Source organism: Canis aureus, chromosome 28, assembly GCF_053574225.1.
Source record: "Canis aureus isolate CA01 chromosome 28, VMU_Caureus_v.1.0, whole genome shotgun sequence".
NCBI classification, from domain to species: Eukaryota; Metazoa; Chordata; class Mammalia; order Carnivora; family Canidae; genus Canis; species Canis aureus.
This window is the reverse complement of record NC_135638.1, coordinates 29,884,411-29,899,967: the sequence shown is the minus strand read 5'-3', so window position 1 is coordinate 29,899,967 and position 15,557 is coordinate 29,884,411. Positions and strand designations below refer to the sequence as shown.

Here is a 15,557-nt window from a genome sequence, read left to right as displayed (position 1 = left end):
ATCATATTTCTCCAGCTTGAAATAGATTGTGACTTGTTTTAAAATAAGGCCAACATGCAATATTATTAAAATGAGTCCATACATAAACTTTACACAGTGTTAACAACTCACATTTCACAATTATAAAGACATAATTAAAGGAACACTGGCAATATTAAGGAAAAAATTCCAAAATTTGCAAGTATCCAAAGATAATTTAAAAACTTTCAGTTCTGGCAAAAATTATGTCCTTAATATATTTGTGCTTATAAGCCTTGAAAACAAATACAATGCATAGATGAAAAAGTAAATACCATTTAATTTTCTTAGCTAAGTAAGAAAAAGAACAATGTCCATGAGTATGAAATATTAAATTCATTATCTATAGTGCTTAAAATGACAAGCAGACATTCTTGTCTGCTTATTTTCAATATTATGAAATCAGTATTCCTTTAAATATGTTTTCCTGTTAATTTATGTAGAGCCACTCAAGCCAACATGTTGTCCATCCATGCTCATAGGCAAGAGAGCAACTAAATGGAACATACAGGTAATTCCAAATCTTGTGTGAGACCGACCCTGCTTTCAATCCATTTTACATAAAGTTTAATAAAGCCGCTAGCAAAAGCTTTGAATTTTACCTTCTTGCTCTCATTAGAAAATCCTAAGAGAAGCAAGATGTTTATTGTATTACATAGCATTTAAGCAGAAACAAAGAAAATGAAAGACTTCTTTAATAAATTGTGAAAGAGATGTTCATGCCCATTAAAATCATGTAAAATTCACAGAGCTCAAATTATTACTCAGTTCTTCCTGAAAATCTTATTAAAACCTTATAAAAAATATGCAATAGCATTCATAAAGAATCAACCGTCCGAATCCTCACCTACTTCAGTGCTGTTTGTAGATAATGTAGATAATATCTGTAGACACAGATAATGGCATTGCAAGAGCGCTTGTGCAGTCAGATCTTGTAATATTTTACAATACTAAATTTTTAATTTTTGATTCGCCTCTCCAGATCAAGTATAAGTTATACTTTATTGGTCATTTATTTCTTAATTATTGACATAAGAATAAAATGGTAAAAATAGTTCTCCTGCTGGGAATTATTCAGATGGGATACAAAGTTAAAACATTAAAATTCCCTAATCTTAAAATTAAAATACAAATCACAAAACCCTGCAAGTCACATTGTCAAGTCTCACCTGTTAATGTTTTACCAAAAAACAAACTAAAAACAATATGCTAAGCACTTAAACACAAAAGAATATTTTAAGTTTATATAAAAAAAACCATGCACTTCTCCCTTGCCCCTGCCTTTAAAGGATATAAATATTTACATGTGAACAAGAAAAACCACAGGGATATAAAAACTAAAGCTGGGGGATCCCTGGGTGGCGCAGCGGTTTGGCGCCTGCCTTTGGCCCAGGGCGTGATCCTGGAGACCCGGGATCGAATCCCACGTCGGGCTCCCGGTGCATGGAGCCTGCTTCTCCCTCTGCCTGTGTCTCTGCCTCTCTCTCTCTCTCTCTCTCTCTGTATGACTATCATAAATAAAAAAACAAAAAAACAAAAAAACAAAACTAAAGCTGTAATAATAAGCTGTTAGCCTACAAATAATGGTTGACAGGTACAGCAATTTTTAAAGAATTAAAATACCAAAACACAGCAAATTCTGTACCAATGAAATGCAGTACTCCAGATTATAAATTTAAATTTCTCACTTCACTGAAAACTCTAAGTGTGCTTACTCTGGCTTTTATTATGCTCTAAGAGTGAGTGTCATCAGAGCTTTGGAAAAAATGAAATCAATCAGTAAAGAATTCATCTTTTTTTTTTTTCCAATAGTAATTAAAAAGTTCAAACTAAGAAAGGTTTAGGTTAGACAATAATAGCAAGTTTGGATGTAAGTTTAGATGTAGTATAACAATATTATGATATCACTCTATGTTTTTAATTTAAAGACTGTTACAAAAGTTTTGATGCCATAAAAAAGGAAAATATTTAAAATTATAGGTTTGTGGCAAAAAATTCTTTAATGATGTCTTGATAAAACTACTATTGGCCAAAGATGCAACCCAAATCAAAAAGCAATGTTTAGCATTAGTAGCTGCATTAACATATCTAGAAAATGTCATGCATTTTCAAGCATTAAATTTGATTCACTCAAGGCTAATTTGATAAACAAAAAATACCTTTAGCCTTAGTTTTTCTCTTGGCTACCCCACCAGGTCCTTCTGTTGGTATTTACAAGATGAAAACAGGTTATAAACAGAAAATATTAAGGGAATTAAAAATGAAGTAACTTTTAAAAAATAATAAAATAAATATCTATAGTTAAAATCAATGCCTCTATTAAACAAATTACATTAAACTCACCATTTAAAAAACACACTCCTTCAACACATAAATATTTTAAAAAATAATAAAATAAATATCTATAGTTAAAATCAATGTCTCTATTAAACAAATTACATTAAACTCATCATTTAAAAAACACACTCCTTCAACACATAAATATTATCATTTGTACGTCATTTTGAAACTTTACTTTCACTATAATAAAAAAATGCATTGTAATCAGCCTAAGATTCAGTCAACTTCATGACTTGCCATAGACTTGAAAGAACTGTGGGCTTTAGAAAAACCTAATTACCATTGAAATCACATTTCCCTCTCAGCTGTAGCCAGTGGCCCTCTGCTCGACACAGATAATCAATTACAAGCACCACACAAGAAAAGACCAGGAGACTTCACTCCCCTGCTCAATCATCATTTCCATCCAAAAAAGTATAGCATATTTTGATAGACTTTTAATCTCTATGGTTTGAAAAACCATTGTTTTTTTCCTCCATAGTTTCAAACTTTCTGCATAAAAAAAATTATACAAGCAAATACAGATATTATTACAGTCATATAGGTATATGTTAAATTTTTTACTCTTCATCTAAAAATGTTGCAATGGCTTTCTGTTTCTTGTCTTGGCAAATAAAAGTTCTGATAATGGGTTCACCTCCAACTAATGTCAATACCCTATTCCTCTCAGTACACTCTCATTCTAACCAAGCTGTATTTGGCATCCCAGTCAACCAATGCTCTCAGTTCTATCTCCTGATCACACAAATGCTATTTTATACTCCTGTATCAGCAAACTTTCCAAGGTGGCATTCCAAGTTGCCAACCCACTTCCTAGGCTCTAAGAGTGGGAGGTGTGGTGATTACTGGTAACCTCCTGTGGGGGCAGCACCATGCACCATCTGTCACAGCAGCAATTGGCTATGGTTGTAAAAGAAATCCCCCAAGCAGGACCTACTCCGTGTTTCTCAAAACCCTAATCACACCCCCACTTTCAGTATGAGATGTTTTCACTCCTATTCTGTTATATTGTTCAAATCATCCTCCATTCCTAAATTCCTTCCTTTATCCATCATGATTTGTTTCTGTCAAATGAGACAGTCCATTTGAGAATGGCGATATACTTTGGTTGAAATACCAGTATCATCAGATGGTAGCTATCATCAGATGGTAGCTATACTTGTCACAAGCATGGCATAACATGTAGAGTTGTTGAAATACTATGTTGTATGTGAAACTAATGTAATATTGTGTGTCAACTATACTTCAGTTAAGAAAAACAAAATATCATTATCCTGGAAAAAAAGTATTAGTGCATGTCTTACTACTAGCTACATTTGAAAAAGAAATGTGAATTAACTGTTTCATATAGCTATCTATAACTGTCCAATTTCTTATATACATACAGAATCATAACTAGTGTTTATGAGTGACAACTTATTTTTCACAGATAAAACCTGAATCTTCCCCAAATTCTATTAAAAACAGCATGTCACCTTATAATACCAAATGCCGTCTTGGACCACTCCCCACTAAAGTTTATTTCAGAATAAAATATCAAACTTATTCTTGTAATACCAACTTTTAAATACATGAGCATTATCCAGTGTGCAAAAGAAATTAGCATAAAACATTAAAATGCATGTTTAATGCTGTTCATGTCCCTTTCGTAATTCATGCATATGCTCTCAACGCATGCCCAGATTTTCCTGGTAAAAAGCAGAGTGGTTAAGAATCAGAGTACCCAACCACCAAATGTCACTGTTACGATGGAGTCAAAAGAGCTATATTGATGAAAAGCCTAGAGTTGGGGATCCCTGGGTGGCGCAGCGGTTTGGCGCCTGCCTTTGGCCTAGGGCGCGATCCTGGAGACCCGGGATCGAATCCCACATCGGGCTCCCGGTGCATGGAGCCTGCTTCTCTCTGCCTCTCTCTCTCTCTCTCTCTCTCTCTCTCTGTGACTATCATAAATAAATAAAAATTAAAAAAAAAAAAAGGAAAAAAAAAGAAAAGCCTAGAGTTAACTTTTGCTATTAATAAAACATTAGAGGGACACCTGGGTGGCTTCAGCGGTTGAGTGTCTATCTTTGACTCAGGGCATGATCCCGGGATTCGGGATCAAGTCCCACAGGAGGATCCCTGTGTGGAGCCTGCTTCCTCTTCTGCCTATGTCTCTGCCTCTCTATCTCCGTCTCTCATGAATAAATAAAATCTTTTAAATAGATAGATAGATAGATAAATAAATAAATAAATAAATAAATAAATAAAAAAAATATTAGATTAGCTTAGTGAAACAGGAGAAAATAATGAGTGCTTTTTAAAAAGTTTCCCAGTTCAGGCATAAATCCATAGTGATACAATGTGTAATGCTCTGTACTAATTCCAACTTTAGCTACCTTTTCTGAACTTAAAGAATAGAGTCAATAATTTTTCAATATTTTTGACATGATAAAGACTAAGCTAATAATTTAAACAACACTGGTCACGTGCAGTCTCAAAAGGAAGGGTTTAGACAGGAGAAAAAGCACAACACCAAGAAAAGAGGAAGTCAACAGAGGCCCTACATTACAAGAAATGAGAGGAGAGTCAAGAAAACGCAGTGTTCTTCCAATCAAAAGTGCAGCTTTAGGAAGGCAGGCAGGAGCAACGGTGTAGGATGAGAACTTTACTGAATTATGTTAGTTATTAAATATCCCATAAGGTTCTTCAGATTACAGCTTTACAATAACAGAGGTGGTCACATTACAATGAGAAAACAGAGGTGAGGAAAAGGTGATCAAAAACCCAGGGTGTGTGGGGGGGCCCCCTGACTGCTTTCTTCTTCGGAGAAAACTAATCAGATGTGGAATTTCCCAAGGTTCCCAGTGGGTAGAGAGAAATAAGGGTTTGCAAGATTTCACTGTCTGCATATTTGATGGCTAGAGGAAACAAAGGCATGCCTGTAGGAAACAGGTACAGAGCCAATAAGAGGGGAGAAATGATCATGAGGGCAGAAGATGCAGGGGGATATGTGGGTAAAGACTTAATTTTGGAAACCAGAAGATGCAACACCTGCAAAAATGATCAATGAGAGGAAATGACGAAGAAAATTCTGAGAAAAAAGAAATGCTATAAAGTGTAGAGGGACAAAGGACAATGAAACCAAAGCCAAAGACAACTGCCTTGGTAAAGCAGAAAGCAAAATCATTTTCCAGAAGAATAAAATGACCCTAGAAGATGGAAGAGCACGGATAAGGTTCTGAATACCTACTAAAAGAATCACTTTGTCACAGCAGTGAGCACCTTACATATAGGCTCAGTTCAGGTGAATTTAGAATAGATCTTTTTACATAAACGATGTGAAGCCCAGTGGTGGAGAAGGAGTTAGTGGTGATCCAGGACTAGTGGCAGCATATAAAGAGAAAAACAAAACAAAACAAAAAGACTTTGGGGACGTCAAAGAAGTGGCCCCAGAGAAAAACACAAGGCAAGTACGGAAGACTTTGCTTTTATATAATCTTGAATTATGGACAGAATTAAGTTCTTACTTGTAACTATGGTTGATGTGGACTCCCTTTAGTGTCAAAAATCAACTAGCATACCCTATTTTTCTCCTTTTCTCTCTCTACTACCACAGCCAATGCCCAGGAGCAAAATAACAGCAGAGGGAGGACAATTTTATCAAACAATAAAATCCATGACAATATAACTCCTTAAAAATAGTTTCCAAGTGGCATGTAAAAAATTGTATCAATCAGAGCCTGAAAAGGAAGCATTTTGGTATTCCCTGTAACTTCACTAGGAGGAAAGTTGTTTTTGTTGATAGAATACATTCCAACTGAAGGTAGTCATCAAAAAAGCATCAGGAAGTGGCTGCAGCCAAAGAGAATGGCAAAGAATAAGTAATCACCATGTGCTTTATTTCCATTTGCCATTATGGTTACTCCGATGGTTTTTAAGGTGATAACTGTTAATAGCTGTTAACTGAGAATTTTTTAACAGACATTTTAAAAAACTAGGCCTTATGTCCTTCCCTTAGAACAAGAGTTGCCTGAAAGTAATTAATGTTATTTTGGCAACTGCCTCAGAGTCACTATCCCACACATTTTCAAGATGAAATGCTCTGTATCAAATTAAAATGCTGAATCATTAAGCCAATGGTTAGACCTGTGGTTCCACCACATGCAACAGACATAATTTTAGAAGACTGGCTCCATTACAGAAACCCAAGTAGCTACTACAGGTTTTTAGAGAGTTGGCCATAGGCTTGGTAGGCTGGGTGTCACTTTGTACTCTGGTCTCTTCTGTCACTCCCTGGTGAGACCTGTGAGTCACCTTGAGCTTCAGTGTCTCATCTTCCTCTTTCCCATACTGAAACATCACAACTTATTTCAACACTGACTACAGACTAGGGGGAAGGGGAAAGGCAGTTCTCAGAGCTAGGCAGACTGTTGCTCTAGAATGGATGTCTAGTTTGGCTAAAATGCATGCCAGCACACTATACCAATTTCCTTTTTGTTTTTAAATAGATGGTGTAACAATATTATCACAGACATTATTGAAAAAAGAAAGCTACAAACCTTCCAGTGTTCTGTGATGAGTGGGAAAGGAGAGATTAGAACACAAGAGAACATAATGACTCAATTCAGGAAGGGATTGCATCCAAAGACTGGAAGTTTGCATGAAGAAGCAGATTAAAATATGAACGTAAGAGATACAGGAAAGCTCACTGCAAGAACTCAGATAGCACAGGTCAGTTTACCATATGAAATTCCACATGTCATTTTTCTTGGGGAAAAAAAAAAGTCCAATATTTTTTTCACTTATTTAAGCTGGTTTAAAAAAAAAACAAACAAAAAAAACAAACCTTAGTGTTTTATCATACGATGGGTAACTCCTGAGGCTTTCACTTATCAAGACTAATGCCCCCAGAAAATATTTAATAAATATCTTATGTTAGGTTCAGTTTTGAAGAGGGATTCAAAAGAAGACTGAGACCTGGTTCCTAACTTCAAGGAACTCACAGTCTAGTTAAAATATCTATTCCCATTTTTACTTGGTTATACAAATATCAATATCAGAAGCAGAGAATTTAGCATAAAATTCTATCAATTAACTTGCAATTATTAAGTCTGAGTCCGTGAATTTCACGAAAATGCACCAAATATGCATTGTAATCAAAGAAAATTCCACAGCCCAAATCACAGAAAACTACTTATTTCATACAGCAGGATCTTATTTAGAAAGGATGATGATATCAAGCACCAAAAGGTATTATCTACCAAGTGATCGATCAAATTAATAATAAATTATCTATCCTTAGAGCTGTTATTGAGAATTCTCCACAGCTTTATCAGGGTGCACAGAAAACATTTTATTCAGTCTAGCCAACTGTAAATAAAAACAAACCAGAATTCAAGCAGAAAAGTTTTCTTACATGTCTGGATACAGCTCTATGAGACAGGTAGGTAACTCCTAGAAGAAAGAATCAAGTGCAAGATGAAATGGCAGGGTCACCCAGCATTCCATTACACCTGAGGCATCTATGTGATTCTCCCAGGCAGCACATTGGCAGTTAGGCCCCAGGGATTTAATAAGACCAACACCCAGAAGATGGCTCTCGAACTAACATAACACCCCACCACTCACGTTCCAGAGAAAATCAGGGCTGAAAGAAGCTACAGTGCAGAAAAGAAATCCTCAGAATGCCACTTCCTTGTTTTTTGAACCAAACTTCAGAGTCCCCAACTGGACACATGGCAGTGCATCTACAGAAACAAGCAGGGCAGCTAGGAGACAAGACTACACCTGTATTCCAAGCACATTCTGCAAAGTTCTTCTAGTTGTTTGAAATTAGAAAAGCAGAGTAAATAAGATACAACTTAAAATTCCATAACTACAAATAAATATTCAAATGTACAGAATACAATTTTGCCTTTTTAATAAGCTTAAAAGACATAAAGCTAGGAGCATATTTATAGTATGAAACAGAAAATTATGCACTAAATCTTTAGATTAAAAATTAAAAATTATAATAAAATTTATGCAAAATAATTTTGATGAGCTTCAAAATACTCTACATTAGTTTTGCAAACAACTTTATTTTTTTCTCACTAAACAAGCCTTAGCCACAAGTTGAAGGAAGTCACAGAAGTCAGGGGTTCACCAGCTCCCTTTAACCATCATTAGAGACTTTTCAACAGGGCTGACTAGAGGGGTACAAAATAGAAAACTATCTCACCTCCTTACTTTTCACTTACAAAAATAAAGCATAATTAATTTCTGTACCTAAAACATGTATTAGTATCATGATCATGACAAAAAACCATGTAATGATTACAAACATTTTAACACACAAATTTAATTAATTTACTTTTCAAACTGATCGCACATCTTCTAGAGTTAGTAGTAAGGAAGCACAGAAAACTAAGACCGCTTTAAAAAATACATCTCAGACAAGCAGCTACGTGTATTTCATTGTGAGGCCTAAGATTGTTTTTAATTTAAACCTAATGAACATTGGTATTTCACAGTACTCAAACTCAAAGTGGAAGACACAATGAATTATGGACAAAGATTGTATAAACTTTCAAAAAGAACATTATTAAAATCATACTCCTGTGTTTCAGGATATTAACATTTCAAAATCAGAAGCTTTTCACTGTCAGAAACATTAACAGGATGAAATATATTCCCTGAATAATGAGGGAAAAACAAACTAGAGTTTTAACAGCCATGTAAGCTTTAGGAGATCACTGTCCAATGTACATGTGCAGCCATATGCGAAAGCTGCTTTAAATAATGCTTTTTAAGATTTGCAAGTTGCACAGTTTCTTCTGACACATGTAAGGGGTGAGTAAAGGGGGCAAGTCTATCTAGTGTTTCCAGTGTTCTGATTTGATACTTTTACTTTCTGGCTATGGCTGAGTTACAATACATACTTATAAATATGTGAAAAGCCTAGGATCTTGATTTCCAACAGAGAAACTAAATTTGTAGTGTTCCCCTCTGAAAAAAATGGGTGATTTAAACACTCACTGAAAGCAATTTGGTTACAAATGAAAAGACAAGGAATGAGTATTTGAAAAGGAGAAATTACTACAGTTAAATAAAATGCTCAAAAATAGAAACATATTCAATTTTAAGCTCTATGAGAAATCAAAGCCAAGTTAAGTTTAATAGAAGCTCAAAGGGGTTTAAAAACATGAAACACCACTCCCTAAAAGGGTAACAGAAACCAGAGGTCCTGATCGCTTTCCAGAGGTAAGGCAACAGATGAAATCTCATTTTATGAATGCATGTTATATACAGCTAATGCAATTCCTTTTGCTATTACTGAAGCAAACTCATTTTAAATGAATTGATTCAAAAACATTTTTAAGGTCTTCTAATAGAAAAAAAAAAATTCTCATGAAAGGAATGACCACTTTTGTAAGTTTAATTTACAAATCTAAAAAATCGTATTCTATCTAAGCTAAAGGTAATGGCCAGTTAATAAGGAAATACAGGAAAAAAATGGAAAAAGACTTATTTAGGATGAATAATTTTAATATGTACAACATTATTTAAGATACATATTCACATTTTCCCTCCTGTGTAATATGCCTGCTTAAAAAAAATACAAATTACTTTCTCTGGATGTATATTTGGAAATAAAATTAAAAATAAATTTTGCTTTCATACAGAAATATTCAGACACACTACTATCTGAATACAGTAATTTCACTACCCTAAGGCAAAAACATGGGATTATTTTCAAATTATTTTAAAAGCACCATTAATACAGAATTTTACACTGAAATTTGTATTAACCTATCTGACAAATCAGTTAACCTAAACAAATTACAATAAAAAAATATCAGCTTGTTAAAGAACCATCATCACCTTACACACCAGTCATGTTAAAAGATCAACAGTCATTTAATTTATGAATCATGCTAGAGACATTTTTATAATCAAGTCCATTATAATCATCTCAATTAATAGTGTTAGAAAGACAAGCATCAAGGGTTAATCACAAAACAATCTGCTCTGAAGTTTCTAAATTTAGTTCAGTGAATACATAAGTTGAAACAAAACGATACAGAAACCAATTATACCACCAAAAACATCATTCTCAATGCACTTTGTAAAGGACTACACAAAAATGAGGAATGCCACTTTCTTCACTAGAAGTGGGGGAGCGGAGCAGGGACTAGTTAGAAGCTGTATTGGGGAGAAAGATCACATGGTTGCCTTATACTGTTTGATCACAGCTGCCCCACTGCACGTTAAGCCCTGGCTGAGCAAAGGAAAGAAAGAAACAGGACACTGCTTCGGGTTTTCATAAGCCAATGACTTCAGTCCCTGAATCAAAGTTACTGGTTATGTAAATCCAAAATGACACAAGTCTTGCCCTGAACCCCTTCATTCTGTGACGTACCATCAACACCATCTGCAGTTTCGCTTTCTTCTTCTTCTTCTTCTAGCATTTCAAAAGGAGTCATTATATCATAGAGAAATGAGAGGAAACCATAAAACCAATCTGAACTTTCCTCTGCTAAAATATTAAGGACTTCCTCAAGAGAATCAATATTTTCATTACTGCCATCTTTGGTCAGGCCTACATAAGAATAAAGGAAGAGAGAAAGAGAAAATAAGGAGAGCAGTTAGGTGGAAAAAAGAAGTGGACGAAGAGTGATCTCAAAAAGGATGTGCATCATGGTCACAGAAGTTTACAGAAAAGATACTTTGGAAAATAAAGAAACTGATTACGATGCACACCTTACAATCAACTCTCAATCATATGTACCAAAGGAAAGGCACAATTTGACCAATCCTTGCCATTTCTACCAGCCCCTGACCAGGTTTGCCTTTCTCTCATTAGAGAATCTAGAGCCCCATACACAAAATTGTATTAGCCAAAATCAACTGATTAATGTCAATGTGAAGCGAACAAAAGTAGTATGTGGGTAAAAAGATCCTTCCAACAGCCTCCACATTTTGCTGATTTACCAACCAGATATTATCGAGAGTTGATTATACAACAAGCATTCACATATAGCAATAAATATTCATTGAAGAAAATAAAAAGGTTCATTTCCTCACACTTTCCCCCTTGGGCCTAGAGTTTACTTAAGAAACTCTGGAATTAATATGACTAGCAAGATTACTGTTTATAGCAACCACAGATGGATAGAAATTTATTCAAATAATATCAGAAAATCAAATTTTCACACTATAAAATGTGAGCTTTACAGTGCTCTGGCTACTTACTCATGGTCCTATAATTCTGACCAATAAAAAGAGCCAGCTATTAATAATATTCATTCTGGGGGATCCCTGGGTGGCGCAGCGGTTTGGCGCCTGCCTTTGGCCCAGGGCGCGATCCTGGAGACCCGGGATCGAATCCCACATCGGGCTCCCGGTGCATGGAGCCTGCTTCTCCCTCTGCCTGTGTCTCTGCCTCTCTCTCTCTCTCTCTGTGACTATCATGAATAAATAAATAAAATCTTAAAAAAAAAAAAAAAAAATAATATTCATTCTGTTTACCAATATTAAATTTGATCAAGGCCCTAGTCAGTCATTTGCAACCGGAATATTTAAAGTCCTCTTCCCATAAGCCCAAGAAATGAGCTTCTATTGTAAAGACCCCCTGATTCCTGTTGTTTTTTAAGTATTACTTCCAAAACAGGACATCATGATGGAAAGAAAGCAAAGAATATATTGGTTTTATTTTTTTTTTTTCCTGTGAAGAACTGGCTTTGGGTAAGAAACATCGCACAAGCCAGTAAATATCAAAATCCACCAATATTGCCATGCTCTATAAAACAAACCCGTAATTCTGAAAAAGAAAAAAACAGGGTAGAAAGCTCTGGCTGTAAGAAATGTGAACATTCATGACTTTTGAGCTTTTCATACTATAACCACCTTATTCAGTAGCTTAGACCTTGGCAAGTACACATTTCTCCATGTAACATAACCGCCAGCAATCAAGATGCTGGTTAGGTACAACAGATAAGGTACAACAATAAGACACCTAGTATAAATATTAAAGTAGACAGTGTATTTTCCCCATTTTAGTGCATAGACCTACATTGTATCATTGTTTGTGTATGGGGGTCTCGGAGAGAAAACAAGTTGGTATTTCTGGTATTTAAATTACTTTTTGACACAACTAGAATATATTTTCACTGAATTTCATAGTTGACAAATGCTAGGAACAGAGGAGATCTGTATTTCCACTGAAATCTCTGTAGGAATAACATTGTTTCTTATTCTTGCCTTGAAACACTATAGCTATGTATATTTATAATGAACCTTTACTTCTCTCCATTTTCAAATGTTAGTACTTCAAAGTATCAACTACAAAATATAAAACTTTGCTATCCTTCAGTATGACAAGCTGAAGTATTTAACAAATGTGGAAAAGGACCTGAGCAAACTACTGACCCAACTATGCAACCTTCCTTTGGTTCTTAAGACAAAAGTACTACTCCAAAGAGAAAAAGGAAATATTCTGGGTGTACAATTCCTTAGCCTCTAAGCGCAAGCCTGAACCAAGGGCAGGGTGTGAGCACCTCTGAGTGGACAAGATCTAGGTCACTTATGCATCTGTCTAGTCTACAAATGTTTATCAAGGCTCTAGGAATTGTTGACTGGCTTCCCTTTTGTTCTCCAGCCATATCTCATATGGTGCCAGCTAGGTGCTAGTCACGGAAAAGGACAATCATGTAATCCTTAGGTGGCATTACTCTAAAATGATGTTACTCTTAGCAATTGGTCCTTGGACCATTTTCCTGTTGATTTTTTTGGGAAACAAGTTTTCAGAGAATCCAATTTCTAGCAATGCAGTTTTCAATAATCCAAACCAGTATCAAAGGTAATTTATTTTTAAAAATTTGGCCACAAAAGTAGGAAGCTATGTCAACTATAAAAGGCTTTAGCAGGGGCGCCAGGGTGGCTCAGTGGTTGGGAATCTGCCTTTGGCTCAGGGCGTGATTCCAGGATCCTGGGATCAGGTCCTGCATAGGGCTCCCCTCAGGGAGCTTGCTTCTCCCTCTGCCTGTGTCTTTGCCTCTCTCTCTCTGTGTCTCTCATGAATAAATAAAATCTCAAAAAAAAAAAAAAAAAAAAGAAAAGAAAAGAAAGAAAAGAAAGAAACAAACAAACCTTTGTTAGAAAAGGAAAAGGCTTAGCATATTTTCAAAGTAAATCATAAGGGCCACAGCCAGAAACAATGAAATGAAATTAATGATGGCTGTTCAGAACATCTTGATTTACTCACACATATTTCATCCTCCCTTTATATTTCACAGGAAAAACCAAATCTTAAGATGTCAAATGTAAATATGAATGTGAACACTTCCTCAAACTGATAAGATTAGATATATGCAAATTTAAGAATGTAGAAAGAAACACTTATGAAAGAAATGCCAAACCTATGAAAGCTCAGCATATTTCAACTGTTACTACAAACTCTCCCCTAATCTCTAGCTTCCTACCTGCATCTGCCCTTTGGTTTCCCAGTGCCTTAATCCAAAGCCCTTACCCCTGAGCTGCCTCTCCAAAAGAATGTACCCTTTTTGGGTACACGCTCACTGTATTTGCTCCCCCACAGCCTCTCCCTGAACATACAGAACCCATTAACATCTCTGTACCCCTAGACACTTCACTAGGCTCTCCCTTTGCAACCACCTGCCCGTAACAGAGGCACAACTAAACTGCAATAACCTCCCAAAATTAAAAAAGAACTTTAGTCATAAAATTCAAATCCAGGGGTGCCTGGGTGTCTCAGTCAGTTAAGCGGCTGCCTTAGTTCAGGTCATGATCTCAAAATCCTCATATGGAGCTCCTTGTTAAGCTCCCTGCTCAGCAGGGAGTCTGCTTCTCCCTCTGCCCTTTCTCCTATTTATGCTTTTTCTCTCTCTCTCAAATAAATAAATAAATAAATAAATAAATAAATAAATAAATATCTTTAAAAAGAAGCTTTTTAAAAAATTCAATTCCAGTCAAGCTTGTATTTCCTGCAGAGAATTCAATCACTATAGAAATATGGTCAGAAGACATAAGTGAGGGACACCTGGATGGCTCAGTGATTGAGTGCCTGCTTTGGCTCAGGGCATGATCCCAGGATCCAAGATCAAGTCCCCACATCGGGCTCCCTGCAGGAAGCCTGCTTCTCCCTCTGCCTCTCTCTCTCTCTCTCTCTCTCTGTCTTTAGAATAAATAAGTAAAATCTTAAAAAAAAAAAAAAGAAGACATAAGTGAGTCTGACAGTTCACCCTTTGTTTCAGCTATGAAGCCACAAGCTGTGAATTACTACCTTTATATGATAAAATTGTTTATTTTAGCCTTTGTGCATTTAATAGTCAAATTATCAAAATGAACTCTGGGATTCACCAAATTTGGTTCTACCTCCAAATATATAATTCTTATAAAAGGAACAAGTTATGATTTGCCCATACCAAATACGTGTCTACTGCAAATGGCAATGTTCTAAGTTACAATTAATTAACCTCTTAATGGTTGCTTAATAACCTTACAGGAAAGAAACTCTACTAAAAATCAAGTTATTAATGTTGTTTGATATAGAAATTAGTGTTCTATGGAAGAAATAACATTTTAATTTTTAACAGTTGATATTTCTTGATAGACCACATAGCTGACTTTAAGCCAAAAAAAACCCAACAAAATATAAATGAGAAGTAATATTATTTCTAAAAATGAGGAAACATAGCCCACATGAAGTTATCTTTAACATGAAAAAGCTTCACTATTCAGAATCCAGCATTTAAAGTAAAGTAATACAATGGAGTAATAAACCATTTATAGGCAAGCAAATTAGCATCATTCTGAGAGGTTAAATTCTATATATTTTACTTCTTTTGCATGTCTAGGATTATAGTCTTGAGGATTTACTATGTTCATAGAAAAATTTAGATATATAATGACAAAATTACTCAGAAAATTCCATTAAGGTTAAGATAGGAAAAAAAGTTGATAGCAAGCTTCCACTGTTAAGTAGCAAACATAATTTTCACTGAGATGTAATAAGAAAACATAAGCTAAGGTCAAAATTAAGAAGCAAAATACATTTAATCACAACTAAACCCCTTTTTTCATATGTAGAACTTCCTGTTTTATAAGGAGGTTAAAATTAATCTACCTAAAACTGTTCTGTTGGTTATAGATGTGATACCCTCCCATTTTTTTTATATCCGTAAAATAAACACAAAATTGTGTGTCTAAGATGAATTTCT

General features: G+C 35.2%; 1 protein-coding gene across 16 annotated transcripts in view; it reads right to left on the bottom strand.

The window, feature by feature from the left end:
- Positions 1–15,557, bottom strand: part of ASPH (aspartate beta-hydroxylase) — a 212,352-nt gene that overhangs the window by 156,467 nt on the left and 40,328 nt on the right. For 6 of the 16 annotated variants that reach the window (XM_077876823.1, XM_077876822.1, XM_077876824.1 and 3 more), the window contains one exon: positions 10,739–10,918. The exons of 6 other annotated variants lie outside the window; for them this stretch is intronic. In XM_077876823.1, coding sequence (XP_077732949.1) covers positions 10,739–10,918 — 180 coding nt within the window. Of the gene's footprint in view, positions 1–2,177; positions 2,220–8,397; positions 10,919–15,557 lie in introns of those variants that run through there. 4 more of the 16 variants (XM_077876834.1, XM_077876835.1, XM_077876838.1 and 1 more) reach the window with 2 other exon arrangements.